At 36.5% G+C, this 15,309-nt stretch overlaps 1 protein-coding gene across 1 annotated transcript in view; it reads left to right on the forward strand.

The window, feature by feature from the left end:
* LOC118766054 overlaps positions 1-15,309 on the forward strand; it is a 96,891-nt gene that overhangs the window by 61,324 nt on the left and 20,258 nt on the right. Inside the window, exons 8-12 of the mRNA XM_036509208.1 lie at positions 3,302-3,543; positions 9,043-9,133; positions 10,403-10,635; positions 11,364-11,460; positions 11,985-12,214. Of these exons, the coding sequence (XP_036365101.1) occupies positions 3,302-3,543; positions 9,043-9,133; positions 10,403-10,635; positions 11,364-11,460; positions 11,985-12,214 (893 nt within the window). The remainder of the gene's footprint in view (positions 1-3,301; positions 3,544-9,042; positions 9,134-10,402; positions 10,636-11,363; positions 11,461-11,984; positions 12,215-15,309) is intronic.

Genomic DNA, 15,309 nt, shown 5'->3' on the forward strand with positions numbered 1-15,309 from the left:
ATAGCAAAACAGTTTTTCACTCAAGTAATAGATGAAGAACTAAGGGTTAAAAGATTGCAAGAATTCAAAATATTTCTAAAAGAACAAAAGTATCCCACTAGATTAATTGACACAGCAATCACCAAAGTAAAAACATCCCAACTACAGACCTCAGAGGAACACACACAAAAATAAAAAATGAACTCATTAGTTTTTCTTTTGTCATCACCCAGAACTTAAGAAATCACATCACCAATACTTCAAAATGATACCACCCAGTTCTTCAACAATCATCAAAAATGACCAAACTAATAACAAATAATTTACAGTAGACGTCAAACACCAAACCTAAAAAGCTTTTAACTCAAGACAGATTTACAACTAAAGAAACAACAAAGAGAGTTTAAAAATATGGTGACCGTCGTTGTGGAACATGTGATTACATTGAAGAAGGAAGACAAACAACATTTTAAAAATAAACGTAAATATGAATTGCAAATTCAGAAACCTAATTTACATGTCTCGAATGTAAAAAATACTACATTGGTGAAACGGTCATTCGACTATGTGAGAGTAAGGGTACATAAGTAACAAATCCATGATTCCTGTGTTGAAACACAACTTGCAGTGTACACTTCCAAAAATGTGAGAAAAGAAAATTCAAAATATTTCCCTTCTTCAAACTGTGGACAGAAAATGAACATTTCTGTAAGGCCTAAGAAAAATACTTTATTCGAAAATACCAACCAAAATCGAACAAAAATAATGCCAAAACCACCGGAACTACCATCCCAATAATCCACAGAAAGACAGCAACCAAACATTGCCTGAATAATAAAATCTACATTTGAGTATATACTTTTGTATGTACTATTTTATGCACCTAAAAAGTTATATATATATATATATATATATATATACGAGAAAGAAGCAACAAGAATGGATTGGTTTTTAGTACAATTGTTTCATACAAGGACAGGCTTGTTGCTTCTTTCTCGTTTATAATCACCCCACATTACTGTATGGATAACACCATATAGTTTTTCTGGTGCATCTAAGTTAAGTACCACATTCAAGTAAATTCATTGGAAGTTACTTGAATCTTAATTGCTTTGATTATATATATATATATATATATATATATATATATATATGTTTTTCTCCCTTTGCTCTTTCTCCACCTCTCTCTCTTTCTCTCTCTTTCAATGTTTATATATATATATATATATGTGTGTGTGTATGTATGTATGTATGTATGTATGTATGTATGTATGTTTATGTATATACATACATGTATATACCTATACATGTATGGAAGTGTTCGCTGCAAGTTGTGTTTCTTCTTCTTCTCTCTCTCTCTCTCTCTCTCTCTATATATATATATATATATATATATATATAGAGAGAGAGAGAGAGAGAGAGAGAGACATACACACACATATATATATATATATGTACATTATTCTGTAATGAGTATATAAGGCATAAATTTAGGAGGTATAATTTATTTAACTACATGCTTCCAAAGAATTACGGCCGTTTCGCAACCTTCTTCATATAGTATTAATTTCTGTATGCAAGAAATTGTATGTACATGTTTGCATTAATATGTATGGCGGCATTACATAATGTAATCATATAGTCACAAATTAATGCAAAGAAAGAAAGTTAACTCATTAGATAACCATAATATCACGGTTACATCAACAGTCTAAGTGTACACTCTTTATATTTACTATGTCTGCAAGGTAGCAAATGATCAGTAAATGGTAAAAAACAGGGCAAAGACTGTAGTGCTATTCATAATAGAAAAAAATATCAATTCACATATGATTGCCTTCAGATCAATTAAGTTAAAGTGCCAGATTGAAAATTAAGGTATTTACAAGAAAAATTCAAATTCATATTATTTGAATTTTTCTTGTTATATATCACATTTAAACACAAACATTTTTATTCTGATGTTTAATCTATCTTATATCTTACATACTGTATTTGACATATACTTGATTTTACATAATTGTTATACGTACTAATTCATATTTATATTGTATAATTTATAAATTTTAATTCTTAATATTACAAAGTAGAATTTTTATTCTTAATTTTTAAGTTGTAATTTTTAATCTTTAATGCTGAATTGTATTGCTTATTTTTAAAGGGATGTAAAATTAGATATATAGTATTTTAAAATAGAACCTGAAGATGTGTTGGAATAATTGTAAATCTGACGATTGCATATATATGTATGTATGTATGTATGTATGTATGTATGTATGTATGTATATGGGTATACAGTGGTGTATATGTGTAAATATATTGTAATCTTCCAATACTGAAACTGGTGTAGTTCCTTCATATTTAATAAATAAAAGTATTAACTAAAATATGACATACCCAGCTGGAAATTTTGGTTATATCCTTTAAGTATTATTTCGTGATGTGCAAACTGATACCATGAGTTTACTGTAAGATATACTCATCAGGTTATTTTTGTATTATCTGAAATAGAATACTCGCATATCGATTAATCCCCAAAAATTGAATATTGACTTTTATCAGATACTTTGTATATTTATAGATAAATGTATAAATGTACGATAAATAGGACCCCAAAGTACGATATGTAGATGCATATAACGCTGTAGGATTACACCTGATTGATTTGGAAATTTGTTTTCCCAAATTATTTATATATATTTATATATATATATAATTAAAATAAGCAACAAGTATATCCAGAGGTAATGCAGTACGATCGTTTCATGCAGCTCCATTTAATTTAACAATGAAACCATTACATCAATTTAAAATGCAGAGCAATCCTCAGCTGCACAAATACATAGAATTTAATTAAATTACAACAAATGAACACATTTGTATAATTATACCTAAAATCTCCAAGAAGTTAAGGAGATAGACAAAGAACACTCCGCTGTCGTTATTTGATTGCTGTTATTCTATGCGTCTGTGTGTGAAGATACTTGCGTTTTGCAGGGTTGCTTTATTTTTACCCTTAACTTAGAAATAGAGAAAGACATAGTGCTAGATATAAAAATAAGCCATTTGTGGTTAGAAATAAAGTGGAAAAACGTGAAATTTTTCGAGCAGGCATGTGTCTTATGTGAAATCTGTGATGAGCCCGAGTGATGTTGATGACTTGGAGTCACCTCTGATTATATATCTTTAAATTAGCATAGAACTCGTTATAAATGACGGGATATAGTTTTATTCTTTACTGTTGACACCAGGTACCTTAAACTGTATTTTTTTAATAAAATGTATCTCTTATTTTTCTTGATTTACTTTTATTTCTTTGCAGTTCATGTTTGGTTATTGTCAATCGCAACAGAAATAGTTCCTAAAATCTCGACCACAATGACTTTGAACAATAACGCAGTGAAAACAGGAAATATAAGCATTCAGATTCCATCGAATATAATTCAGCCAAATTCAATTAGAATTGGTTACACAGATATATTTATATTACCATTTATTGATTGCATAGACGCTAAATCAATAGACGTGAAAAACTCTGGGCGAAGGAATTATAGCCTAATCAATGTAAATCAACTATCTTTTATCTAATATTCATTTAGTTGTTGATTTAAAAAAATTTCCACTGAAGTTTTGTTTTATTTGCACTGATGTGAAAAGACAGAGGAGGTAGTTATTGATTTACATATGAATGTTAAGTTCATATCCAGTGATACGTTTCTAGGTGAGATGTTTTATACGGCATAGTTAATCAAAAGAAGAGCATAGGATGACTGTGTCGTATATGTGGTGGAACTGAGAGATTCTCTTGGCAACCACTTCGAGTTGACCAATAAATTTCTTATAGGAATTTGGTAGATATGAGATATGTGGAAGCCTTCAGTCCGCCCTCTCTCTTCGCGCTCTCCCCACTCTCAACTGTATCCTCTTTCCATTCCCTTTCCACTCCTCTACTCTATCCTCTCACCGGAAAATTCTACTTGCTACCTCCTACATTTCCCCACACCTCCCGTCCTCTATATGCACCTGAAACCTATGCAACTTACTAATCTGTAGCTCTCCTCCCTCTCATAATCCCATCCACCCTGGATCCTCATTTGCTCCAGACATTGTTACCACACGTGTCCGTTGCTCACCACCTTCTTTACGGTGAACACATCTTTTACTATTTCTCTTTTACCTCCACCAACATCTTCTATTGTATTAAATGCTCTCTTTACGGGGCCTTATATATTAGCCAAACCAGTCATCGTTTAGTAGACCGATTAACCGAGCACTTAAGAGACATCCGTCTCCAGAAACAAACTCCCGTTTCTCATCCTTTCCCTTCGGCGAACCACTCCATACAAAGACATAGACTGCTCTCTTGATCTTGCGTAACGGATCCGCAATGTTATTTTGCCACTATAACATGGCTGTTCTATAAAGAACTATATTACTAGAATTTAACCTCAGGAAAACGTCTTTTCCAGCTGGTTAACCACACACACCTATGTCCGATACAGTGTCAGTTGTTATAGTGACAAAAAAATGTTACCGTCTAATTTTGTTACTACTTATATCTCATTTAGAGATTTTAGAACTAGCTATGTTGTGCGTGTATATATATATATATATATATATATATATATATATAGTTAATTCAAACAAGAAAGCACAAAAAAAACACAACAACCCGAGGACGTGGAACAAATATAGTATTATTGGACGCTCAGGAAAGAAGGAAAGAAGGAGGGTTTAACGTTTCGAGCGGAGCTCTTCGTCGGAAACATAGGACAAGGAAAGATCCAGAGAAGGGAAGACAGAGGGAAAAATCGCCAACGGTACACACGAGGTCACACACACACACACACACATATATATGTATATATATATATATGTATATATATATATGTGTGTGTGTATATATATATATATGTATGTATGTATGTATGTATGTATGTATGTATGTATGTATGTATGTATGTATGTATGTATGTATGTATAAGCAAACACACCCGTCCTTTAGACGGTTTAAGTTGCTTTGGTGGTATTTTTTCACCAAATAATTGAACCATAGAGAAAGTTTATGAGTAGCACGGCAATCTATGTTTCCGATTAACCTAGGAACGGAAAACCAAATTGAACGCTGGTTATTGAGGAGGTCGTTGCACTTTAACGATCATAGAGCATATAAGTTTGCAAGCGATGCAAAGTAGTGTTTTGGGAGTAGATCATGGATAATGATAACAAAATATAGTTGTTTTACATGAAAGCGAAATTTCTTGTGATTGTTTAAAAAAGACAAGGACAACACTGCATAAACGTATTTGAAACAATGGACAACAGTCGAAATATCATAATGGATAGGTAAATAAGCATCCTGAAAGTGAAACAACGCATTGGTAGGTAAAAAGGTATCAACAAATAGAAGAGCGGGGAGGGAATATCACCTTTCAAGTAACTCTGAATAGGTAAAGGTAAGCTTGCCGAAGTTTGTTTGGTATTGGATATTTATCTCGTACAGTGATCCCAATCAATTTAATCGCCGTCGCAGGTGGATAGTCGAAATAAATGAATAGTGAAAATCCTTTCACGAAAACACTCGAATAATATACACCAATACACATATAAAAAAACATATAGAAAGTAATAATACACGGTTACTACATATAAATAAATGATAAATCAAAAAAATATGAAAACAACTTGAAATATTCTGTAATGCAAATATACGACCATATACATTAAAAAAAGTATGGAAAACAGTCGGAATAAATAAATAGACAAAATCCTTTCACTTTTATAATATTCACTAACGAAAACACTCAATACACACCAATACACATATTAAAAAAATAGAGAAGTGATAATACACAGTTACAAGATATAAATAAACAATACATAAAAAAATGTGAAAACCACAAAAAATATTCTCTAATATGCGACGATATAGATTTAAAAAGTGTCGAAGACGTTACATACAAAAAAACTGTACATACAACGAATTAAAGAAAAACCTGTGTAAACCACCGCTTTCCCGGTTCGTCCATTTGCGCGAGAGCTCTGGGCAAAATGTTATAGTGCATGACCATCCTAGGGACATAAGTAATGTGTGTGTAAAGTTTGGTGAATATCGGTTGAGAATTGTGGAAATGTATGCGTTAGTCAATACACACATACTGTGATTTATATATACTAGATAAATTTTATTTGTATAGATCTCTAATTTTTTTCAATTATATATGTGTGTGTGTGTGTGTGTGTTTGTCCTCTAGCCATCGCTTGGCAACCGATGCTGGTGTGTTTAGGTCCCCGTAAGGTAGCGGTTCGGCAAACGGCACCTATAGAATAAGTACTAGGCTTACAAAGAATAAGTCCAGGCGTCGGTTTCTTCGACTAAAGTCAAATGACTGAAACAAGTAAAAGAAATAAAAGATACATACAGAACATACATTTATACGTATACACAACATATATTTACAAGCACAAACACACACACATACACGCACATATGCATAAGCACATATATACAAGAGCACAAGCATATATCCTTTCACATGCGCTAACACTGACGAACACACACATTACATTCTTTCTGATCATTTGTGGTGCCCCAGCATGGCCGCGGCCTTCGGGCTAAAACATTTTTAAGGATTTAAGGATAGACACTTGACGTAGCCTCTTCCAGTTTGTAATTCGTCAGAGAGCACTCCTCACTGAATGTATACCCCGATTAAAATGTAGCCTGTGTAGTGTCGTGCGTATCAAGTAAACGCATTCACACGCACGCATGCACACACGTACATTTACACATATATAATATGTATATGAATGTATACGTGTGCGCTCGTGCACAAATGTATGTTTGTTTTTTATTCTATATTTTGAAACCAGGGATTGCTGCAACTTTGCTATCTGGCGGCAGAACTGCACACTCCACCTTTAAGTTGCCCCTCAATTTAAATAAATCAGAAACACCTACCTGTAATTTAAGCAAGAACTCTGACCAGGGCCAGGTGCTGAAACACTGTCAGCTTATTGTGTGGGACGAGTGTACTATGGCCCACAAGGGAGCCTTCGACGCATTATACAGAACCCTTCAGGATATCAGGGGTTGCGAAGCCCCCATGGGAGGTGTTATGCTTTTGCTTTCAGGTGACTTTTGGCAAACTCTTCCTGTTATCCCCAATGGCACGCGGGCAGATGAGGTTCAAGCATGCCTTAAGTCGTCTCCGCTCTGGCGTCATGTCAGGTCACTGACCCTGACAATCAACATGAGGGCTCGATTGCTCGGCGACCAAACGTCGGCTAACTTCGCAAGTGACATTCTGAAACTTGGCGACGGTAAAGTGCCTCTTGACGCTGATGGGGAACTGGACGTCCACCCGTTCGCAACTTCCGTTTCATCTTTGACCGAACTCGCTGATAAAGTGTTTCCCCATTTAAAAGATAATTATCATGAATGGCTGTCTGAAGGCGCAGTGCTGGCTCCGAAAAACGTGACCGTTACAAAATTCAACGATCACTTCCCGGTGCTCCTTTGCATAGAAATCAGTAGATACGATGTTAGATGCGAATGAATCGGTGAATTTCCCAACGGAGTTCCTCAACACTTTTGCCTCTTCAAGCCTATCGCCACATCTGCTCCGCCTTAAAGTTAGAACTCCGGTTATGCTCCTGCGCAATTTGGAGCCCCCCATACTGTGCAGCGGAACACGTCTGATTGTAAAAAAATTGATGAAGCATGTTGTCGAGTCAACTATCCTATCCGGATGCAGAAAAGGTGAGGATGTATTCATTCCCATGATTCCCCTTACTCTCTCGGGAACAGACATACCTTTCAACTTCAGAAGACTGCAATTCCCGCTCCGGCCCAGCTTCGCCATGTCTGTCAACAAGTCCCAGGGCCAGACTCTTTCTGTGGCTGGACTTCTCTTGGAAGAGCCTTGCTTTTCCCACGGCCAGCTCTACGTTGCATGCTCCAGAGTCGGCAGCAGAGACAGACTGTTTGCATTAACACGTTGGGGGAAGACAGGAAACATTTTCTACAACGAAGTGCTACGTATTTGCCAAGGCTGAAGTGGGTACGTTATTGCCATTCATGCATTTAACGAGGTACGCTCAAATACTTTTATTATTTTTTCCCATATCAGACAGAAGCATCAGAAAAGGTCGCCTGTCTCTTGACATTCTGTGGGTTTATGGAAGGCGTTCGCGTAGTGATAATACGATAGCAAAGAGGTGGCGATTCGTTGCACTTGCACGATAATAATGTTGTCAGACAGCTGCTACAAACGGACCAGCGGAAAGGCAGGTTAGGTATCGCATATTTGAGGACATATTTGCTGCCTTCGATTACCTCAAGTATGTTTATTCATAACATTAAAGTGACCAATTCAACGGAAAGGATACTAATTTACGAAACGCATGGTGGCTACGTGTTGCGACATTCCAACTGTTGACCATTAACCTCCTGCAACTGGGAGCAATCTGTTGCTCAAACGGTTCCCTCTTAGGAAATGCTGAAATTGTTCAACTCGTTCTCTTCCTATACGTTTATATGTGCTTTATTCGCGAGTGTATGGTTCTAATCGGCACTGGGCTGAAGAGTAAGGTGTTGAAATGAGAAGAGCATTGCACGAGCGCGGTAGCTGCGGTAGGACTCTAAAAATTTTCTCAAGTGTAAGGCCTCATCTTTCAGCAGTTGAATGGTAATTTATTAAGACCCGTGCAACGGTACTACTGCTAGTACTGTAACAATATTAAGTTAGAAGTATTTAATTATGTTATACATTTCGTCAAGACAAAGATCCCATTTATAATTCCCAATATTGTACGATGGTGAGTAATTAATAATGGACCGTTTTAAATTATGCTTAATGTTCCTATGTATGTATATGAATGTGCAAGTGCGTGTGTGTTTTTGTGTGAGTGTGTGTGTGTGTGTGTGTGTGAGTGTGTGTGTGTGTGTGTGTGTGTGTAGATATGTCTTATTTACTTGTTTCAGTCAATAGACCGTGGCCATGCTGGGGCACAGTCTTGATGCATATTTATCTAATAAAAAAAAACTTAATTTCTTTCTAGATGAATATTACCAGCTCAGAATGCCATCACAGCTATCAAATGGTACACGGAGAAGTCTTGACCAAACAAAAGTATTGGATAAACTCTTACAGTAAGGAATTTATATATATATTCTTGACTTGCTTTCGGGTTTGAGACATTGGACGGCACCTTCTCGGGGTCCCAAAAGTAATACTACCTTCAAGAGGTTTCCACAAATAATATTCACTCTACTAATTATTTCAGTTTGTTGCTTATTTTCATCTTTTGTTTGTTTCAATCATTGCAGTGCAGCCATGCTGGAGCATTACCTTGAAAGGTTTCAGTTGATCAAATCGATCCCAGTACCTTTGTTGTTTTTAAGACTGGTAGTTTTGCCGAACTGCAAAGTTACAGAAATGTAAACAAACTAACCCCACTTGTCAGGCAGCAGGAGGTTACACAAAGACATACGTACATGCGTACATACATACATACATACATACATACATACATGCTTTCATACATACATACATACATACATACACATACATACATACATACATACATACATACATACATACATACATACACACACACATATACGCATGCATGCATACCTACATTCATACATACATACACTCATGCATGCATGCATGCATACATACATACATACATACATACATGCAAAAATACCCTGTCGTTGATGCTGAAATTCCAATGAAGGAGTCCTGGATTAGGTTAGAAACCGGCTCTTTCTCTATTGGCAAGAAATCTTGAAATAAAACTGAATAATGACATACATACATACATACATACAATCATATATGTATACATGCATGAATGTATGCATATATACATACGTACTATACACACACACACACACACACACACACACACACACACACACACATACACACACGTGCGTGTATGTATAAGTAATGCCGCTCGAAGCTGCGTTGAATAAGGTAAACTTGGGTAGTCATATTTAACATGGCATACATAAAAGAATGTATGCAGTATGCATGTAGAAATATACGTATTGCACTTTGGGTGGATCATTTTACTTAGAAAAATGCATGCATCCGTTGAATTTCATCTCTTTTTATCGTTGTCATTCTGTCAATAAGCTAATTAATTAACGAAATAATCAGATGTTTATTCAATCAATAATCTAGTTCGTCCGAGTTATCTCTCTGCCGAAACGACCCATCATTCTTTTCGTTATGGTGAAAACAAAAAGCGTTTGTATAAAACGTGTACGTGTCAAGAGCATAGGAACGTCACAAATGTTTCCCCCACGTATTTTATATCAATAAACTGAATGCCTTTATTTATTCAAATATCTTATGTGCTTTCCCTGTTTCTTTTCTTTGAGTGTCTTTTTATTTTTCTTTTGTAGATCAGAGAGACATAAATGTTACGGCAATGACTGGTGACATTGGAACTGATGATGGTATCAACATATTACTGTATTATGTTGATTACAAATATCACTATACTTTAGACACCGAAAATGATGACTTCGAAAACAACATGTTAGATGTGTTCAGTTTAAAATCTGCTTCATTGTATTTACTCAAATGCATCGAAGTGGAAAGTGTAACTCCTACAACACAGTGGATAATGGAGAGTGTAAGCAAATTTCGATATTTACTTTTCAAATGTCTGGTATTAATTTTATGCTAGAAATTACTTTTAATTATGCCATGTGTGGTTTGTTGGAAAGTAATAGAGTATTTGTAGTTGGATGAATGGTTTGGGGATAGAAAGAATGCTGTATGACAGAGTGGTAGTAGTAGTAGAAGTAGTAGTAGTAGTAGTAGTAGTAGTAGTAGTAGTAGTAGTTGTAGTTGTAGTAGCAGCAGCAGCAGCAGCAGTATTAGTAGGAGTAGTAATAGTAACAGCAGCAATAGCAGCAGCAGTAGTTGTAGTAGTAGCAGTAGTAGTAGTAGTAGTAGTAGTAGTAGTAGTAGAAGCAGCAGCAGTAGTAGTAGTAGTAGTAGTAGTAGTAGTAGAGGCAGGCAGGCGGAACTGCATCTTTGAGTTAATACTTGTAGTATGTTGCTTAGTAAATCTTTCGTTTACCCATAACCAAATTCAAACTCTCAGCCGCAAACTATAAAAGTACATTGTTACTAAAGAACTGACATATAGCAATGACCACAGAAATAGCACCGGTAGGACACGAAGTGCCGACTAATTTGTATGCTGTTTAATAACGTTTCTGTAACTTTCTGAGCCCCAACTAAACAACAGTAAACAAACTGCTCCTTTGTACCCACAGCGCTTTTAACTGATTTTATTGTTTTCTCTATGGATTAAGCAAACTAAGTTTCTTTTGACTGCATTTTTTCCAATAGATCAGCGTTAACGATGAAGACCAAGAACTGATAAGCTATACACATAATGCGACTCTAAACGAAAGTGTTCTGTACTGCAAGGATCAAGCGAGCGGAGGTAAAACTTCATACTATTCCTGTTTCAAATTATCAACGTTTCTTGTCTTGAATTATTTGAATTTTGACTGGGTGGAGATTTGCCATTGTTTATATATTATCAACCATTTTGTTAGTGAAATAACTGCAAGTACATTTAGAGGGGCCAATTATTTTTTACCCCTTGTTTTTGCTTGAGAATAGTTTTCTTCTGAGTTTTTTAATGAGGGACAAGACGGCTCCCATTGGGATAACAAGTGACAAGATGTAGAAAGCACGAGCAACATCACAATAACAACCACCGTCACCACCACCACCACCACCACCACCACCACAACACCCCACCACCACCACCACCACAACCCACCACCACCACAACACCACCCCACCACCACCACAACATCCCCCCACCACAACACCCCCCACCACCACACCCAACCACCAGTGAAAAAGATTAAACTCGAATATAGTCCGAGCTTAAAACGTCCGTGTGTATATGTGTACATACAGAAAATGCTAACAAGTAATTTATTTATTTATTTGCAGATGTCATGTGGACAGTGATTGTTTATGATGAGGGGGAACCCAGTGTTAATGCTACGTCAATAAAACTTATTGGCTCAAACAAGAGTGAGCAATTCTATTTTTTAAGTTATAAGGAATATCAGGAAAATAACTCTTCTGGGTTGGAAGAAACATTTAACATCTCCATTTCTGATGTCGGAAGACTTGTTGCTGTACAACTTTGGAAATATCATCACTTTCGGAATATTCATGTAAGTTATCGTCTGCTAATATATTCACAGTTGTTATTATTTTTGTTTAGCTCCATGTCAACCCTTTTGTGATCCGATACGTGAACAAATCAAAAGATGTCTAATCATGGTCATCATGCCCTTTACTAAACTATTGTTTTCTTAGACATGCCCTATTCTTTTACTTTAATTGGATGCAATTTCGCTGTTATATATAGCAATACGAGCTTCCGTGTAGATACCCCTGAAAACTTCATCTCTTCACAGTTTATTCAACGACCTATACACTCATCTGCAATGTCTTTTTCCAATTTCCACATCATTTTCACATTTTCTAGCTGAAGAGCGAATACAATTAGCAAACTGCTAGTATTGTGAGTGTGCTAATAATAATAATAATAATAATAATAATAATAATAATAATAATAATAATAATAATAATAATAATAAGGTGAAGTTGTAGTGGATGAGAGGCCGGCCAATCAATATAATGTAGAAAACCCTGAAATAAGAGAGGATATGACTGAGGAACAGAGGGAAAAAAAAGAAAAGACTCGAGGATATAAGAATTACAAGAACAGAGATCAAGCCGGTGAATCTAAGAAGCTTCAAACGTAACAATTTGAAACGCTCGACCCCCAAAATTGTTGGGATTCTGAAACATATTCTGACAAAAGATCTAACAGAAACAAGGGATTTGATCAGATCCACTTCAATTTTAGTAGGTGAACTAGTTAGAAAGAAAGAGAGGCAAGTAGACGGACAGAAGGAGGCATGGTGGAAGCGGAGAATTGAAGACGATATTCTAACTTTTCGTAAAGATCTGACTCGCAGAGAAGAGTGGTCCAAAGGACAATGGAAAAATGGAAAAGAAAGTGCAAGCTTATATCTTGACGCGAACTACCAAATAGAAAAGAAAGGATTCAAAACTGTCACCAACAACCTAAAACAACGTGTGCGGGCTAAAACATTAAAGATGCAGCGCAACACTGATCGCATATTGCAGTTCCAGCAAAGCCGGTTATTCTCAAATAACCAGAGGCAGTTTTGTAAGGGCTTAGGAATAAATATACAGTGTTGGGTGAATTCATTCCGTGTTATCCGAACTTCATCAGCCGGAGGCTCCACTACAGGACCATGTGCGCATAAGAACGGAAGATGTCACTGCACAGATATCAAAACTGCCAAACTGAAAAGCGGCAGGACCAGACGGAATTCAAGGCTACTGGCTCAAGTGGTTTAGGTCAATACACATGAGAATTGCGTTACAATTAGACAATTGCCTACAGAGCGGTACAGTTACAGAGTTGATGGTAGAGGGATGAACAACATTGTTAATGAAAGATCGATCAAAGGGCAATGAGGTTGGCAATTACCCACTCATTGCTTGTCTTAACCGCCTATGGAAAGTATTAACAGGTACCCTCGCAGGAAAATTAGAACAAAAGGGATACCGAAAAGGATCCAAGGACTCCAAGGACCACCTTGCGATAGACGATACGGCGGAATTTGAACACAAAACGTGAAGACGGAGCAAATGACAGTAATTCTGAAGGATAGGGCAGGTCGCTTACATCAACTTCAGTATTTGGATGATAATTTATTATATCTACATAACCGTCTAACAACTTAAAATAAACCAAACGGCTAGCTTAACGAAAACTCTATTTCTTCGATAACTTGTGATTTGTCAAATTCCTTTCCTAATTGCCCACAAACGTTAATGAACGATATATTTTAGGTCTTTCCAAAACAAAAAAAAAACACTGTTGCTTGATCCAGACCGATTAAAAGAGGCTTAAATCTCGTAGTCGTTCAGAATAGGGAGTAGCGAATACGTCTCTATAATCCTGGTCTCGCTAATGGCTACGCATCCAGACGTAGTGACCTGAGATCGTTAAGCACCTGTCTCTGCTTTCATGCTAAGTCAAGGCACCGTACTTTATGTATACTGCCTATTCTCAGTATTGCCATTCCAAGAGAAAGTGAAGAGACTAAAGTAAAAATGGAATTGATCACTTACGCTATTTTCATGTTAATCTTTATTCGGGACAGACATCAACTTTGCCTTTCATCCAAGCGGGATCGATAAAATTAAATACAAGTTTGGTACTAGGGTCGATGTTATCGACTAACCCTCAGCCCCTCAAAACGCCTGGTCTTGTTCCTAAATCAGAAACTATTATTAAGGCGGTCAGCTGGAAGAGTCACTAGAGCGTGAGAAAAACGCCTTGTGGTATTTATGTTCTGAGGTGAGCTGGCAGAAAAGGCGGCGAGCTGGCAGAAACGTTAGCACGCCGGGCGAAATGCTTAGCGGTATTTCGTCTGCGTTACGTTGTGAGTTCAAATTCCGCCGAGGTCGACTTTGCCTTTCATCCTTTCGGGGTCGATAAATTAAGTACCAGTTACGCACTGGGGGCGATGTAATCGACTTAATACCTATGTCTGTCCTTGTTTGTCCCCTCTGTGTTTAGCCCCTTGTGGGTAATAAAGAAATAGGTATTTATGTTCTGAGTTCAAATCCAGCCAGTTTTAACTTCACGTTTTATCCTTTGCCACGAAATCTAGAAAGATTAACTTTTTAAAACGTAGTATAAAACTAATTGCCATGAAATGAAGGCAGATTAATGTCTGTGGAATTTTGAGTAAAATCAATTGAGTAAAGGGTAGAAAGTTTCTCGCCGTGAAGTGTAGAAAACTTAATGTTTGTAAAATGTTAAATCAATTCCTCTGAGGCGTAGATAGTTTAATGTTTAAGCGTCTTACCCTTTGTTAGAAAGCAGAAAGAAGACAGAAGAGTTGTTTACCTGGCCGAAAGTAATGGCTCTTTTATTGTAACCTTTTTATCAGAGTACATCAGTAGTATTACAGGTAACGGGCCCAAAAGCCCATTTTTAGGAAGGATTATCACTGAAAACTTCGTCTCAATATCTTGTTACTGGGATGGGTCAGTCTGGCTTAATATACACCTCTCCCTCAGAGGTGTTGAACTCAACATTTCAATCAAACGAATTCCCATAAATTATACAGTAGTGCTGCGGCATACATCAACTGTTCATACCCCACCATGGTACTTGTTTACAAGTAGTTGAACTGGGCCGTTTTAGGAGAGCAAA

This window comes from Octopus sinensis, linkage group LG14 (genome assembly GCF_006345805.1).
Source record: "Octopus sinensis linkage group LG14, ASM634580v1, whole genome shotgun sequence".
NCBI classification, from domain to species: Eukaryota; Metazoa; Mollusca; class Cephalopoda; order Octopoda; family Octopodidae; genus Octopus; species Octopus sinensis.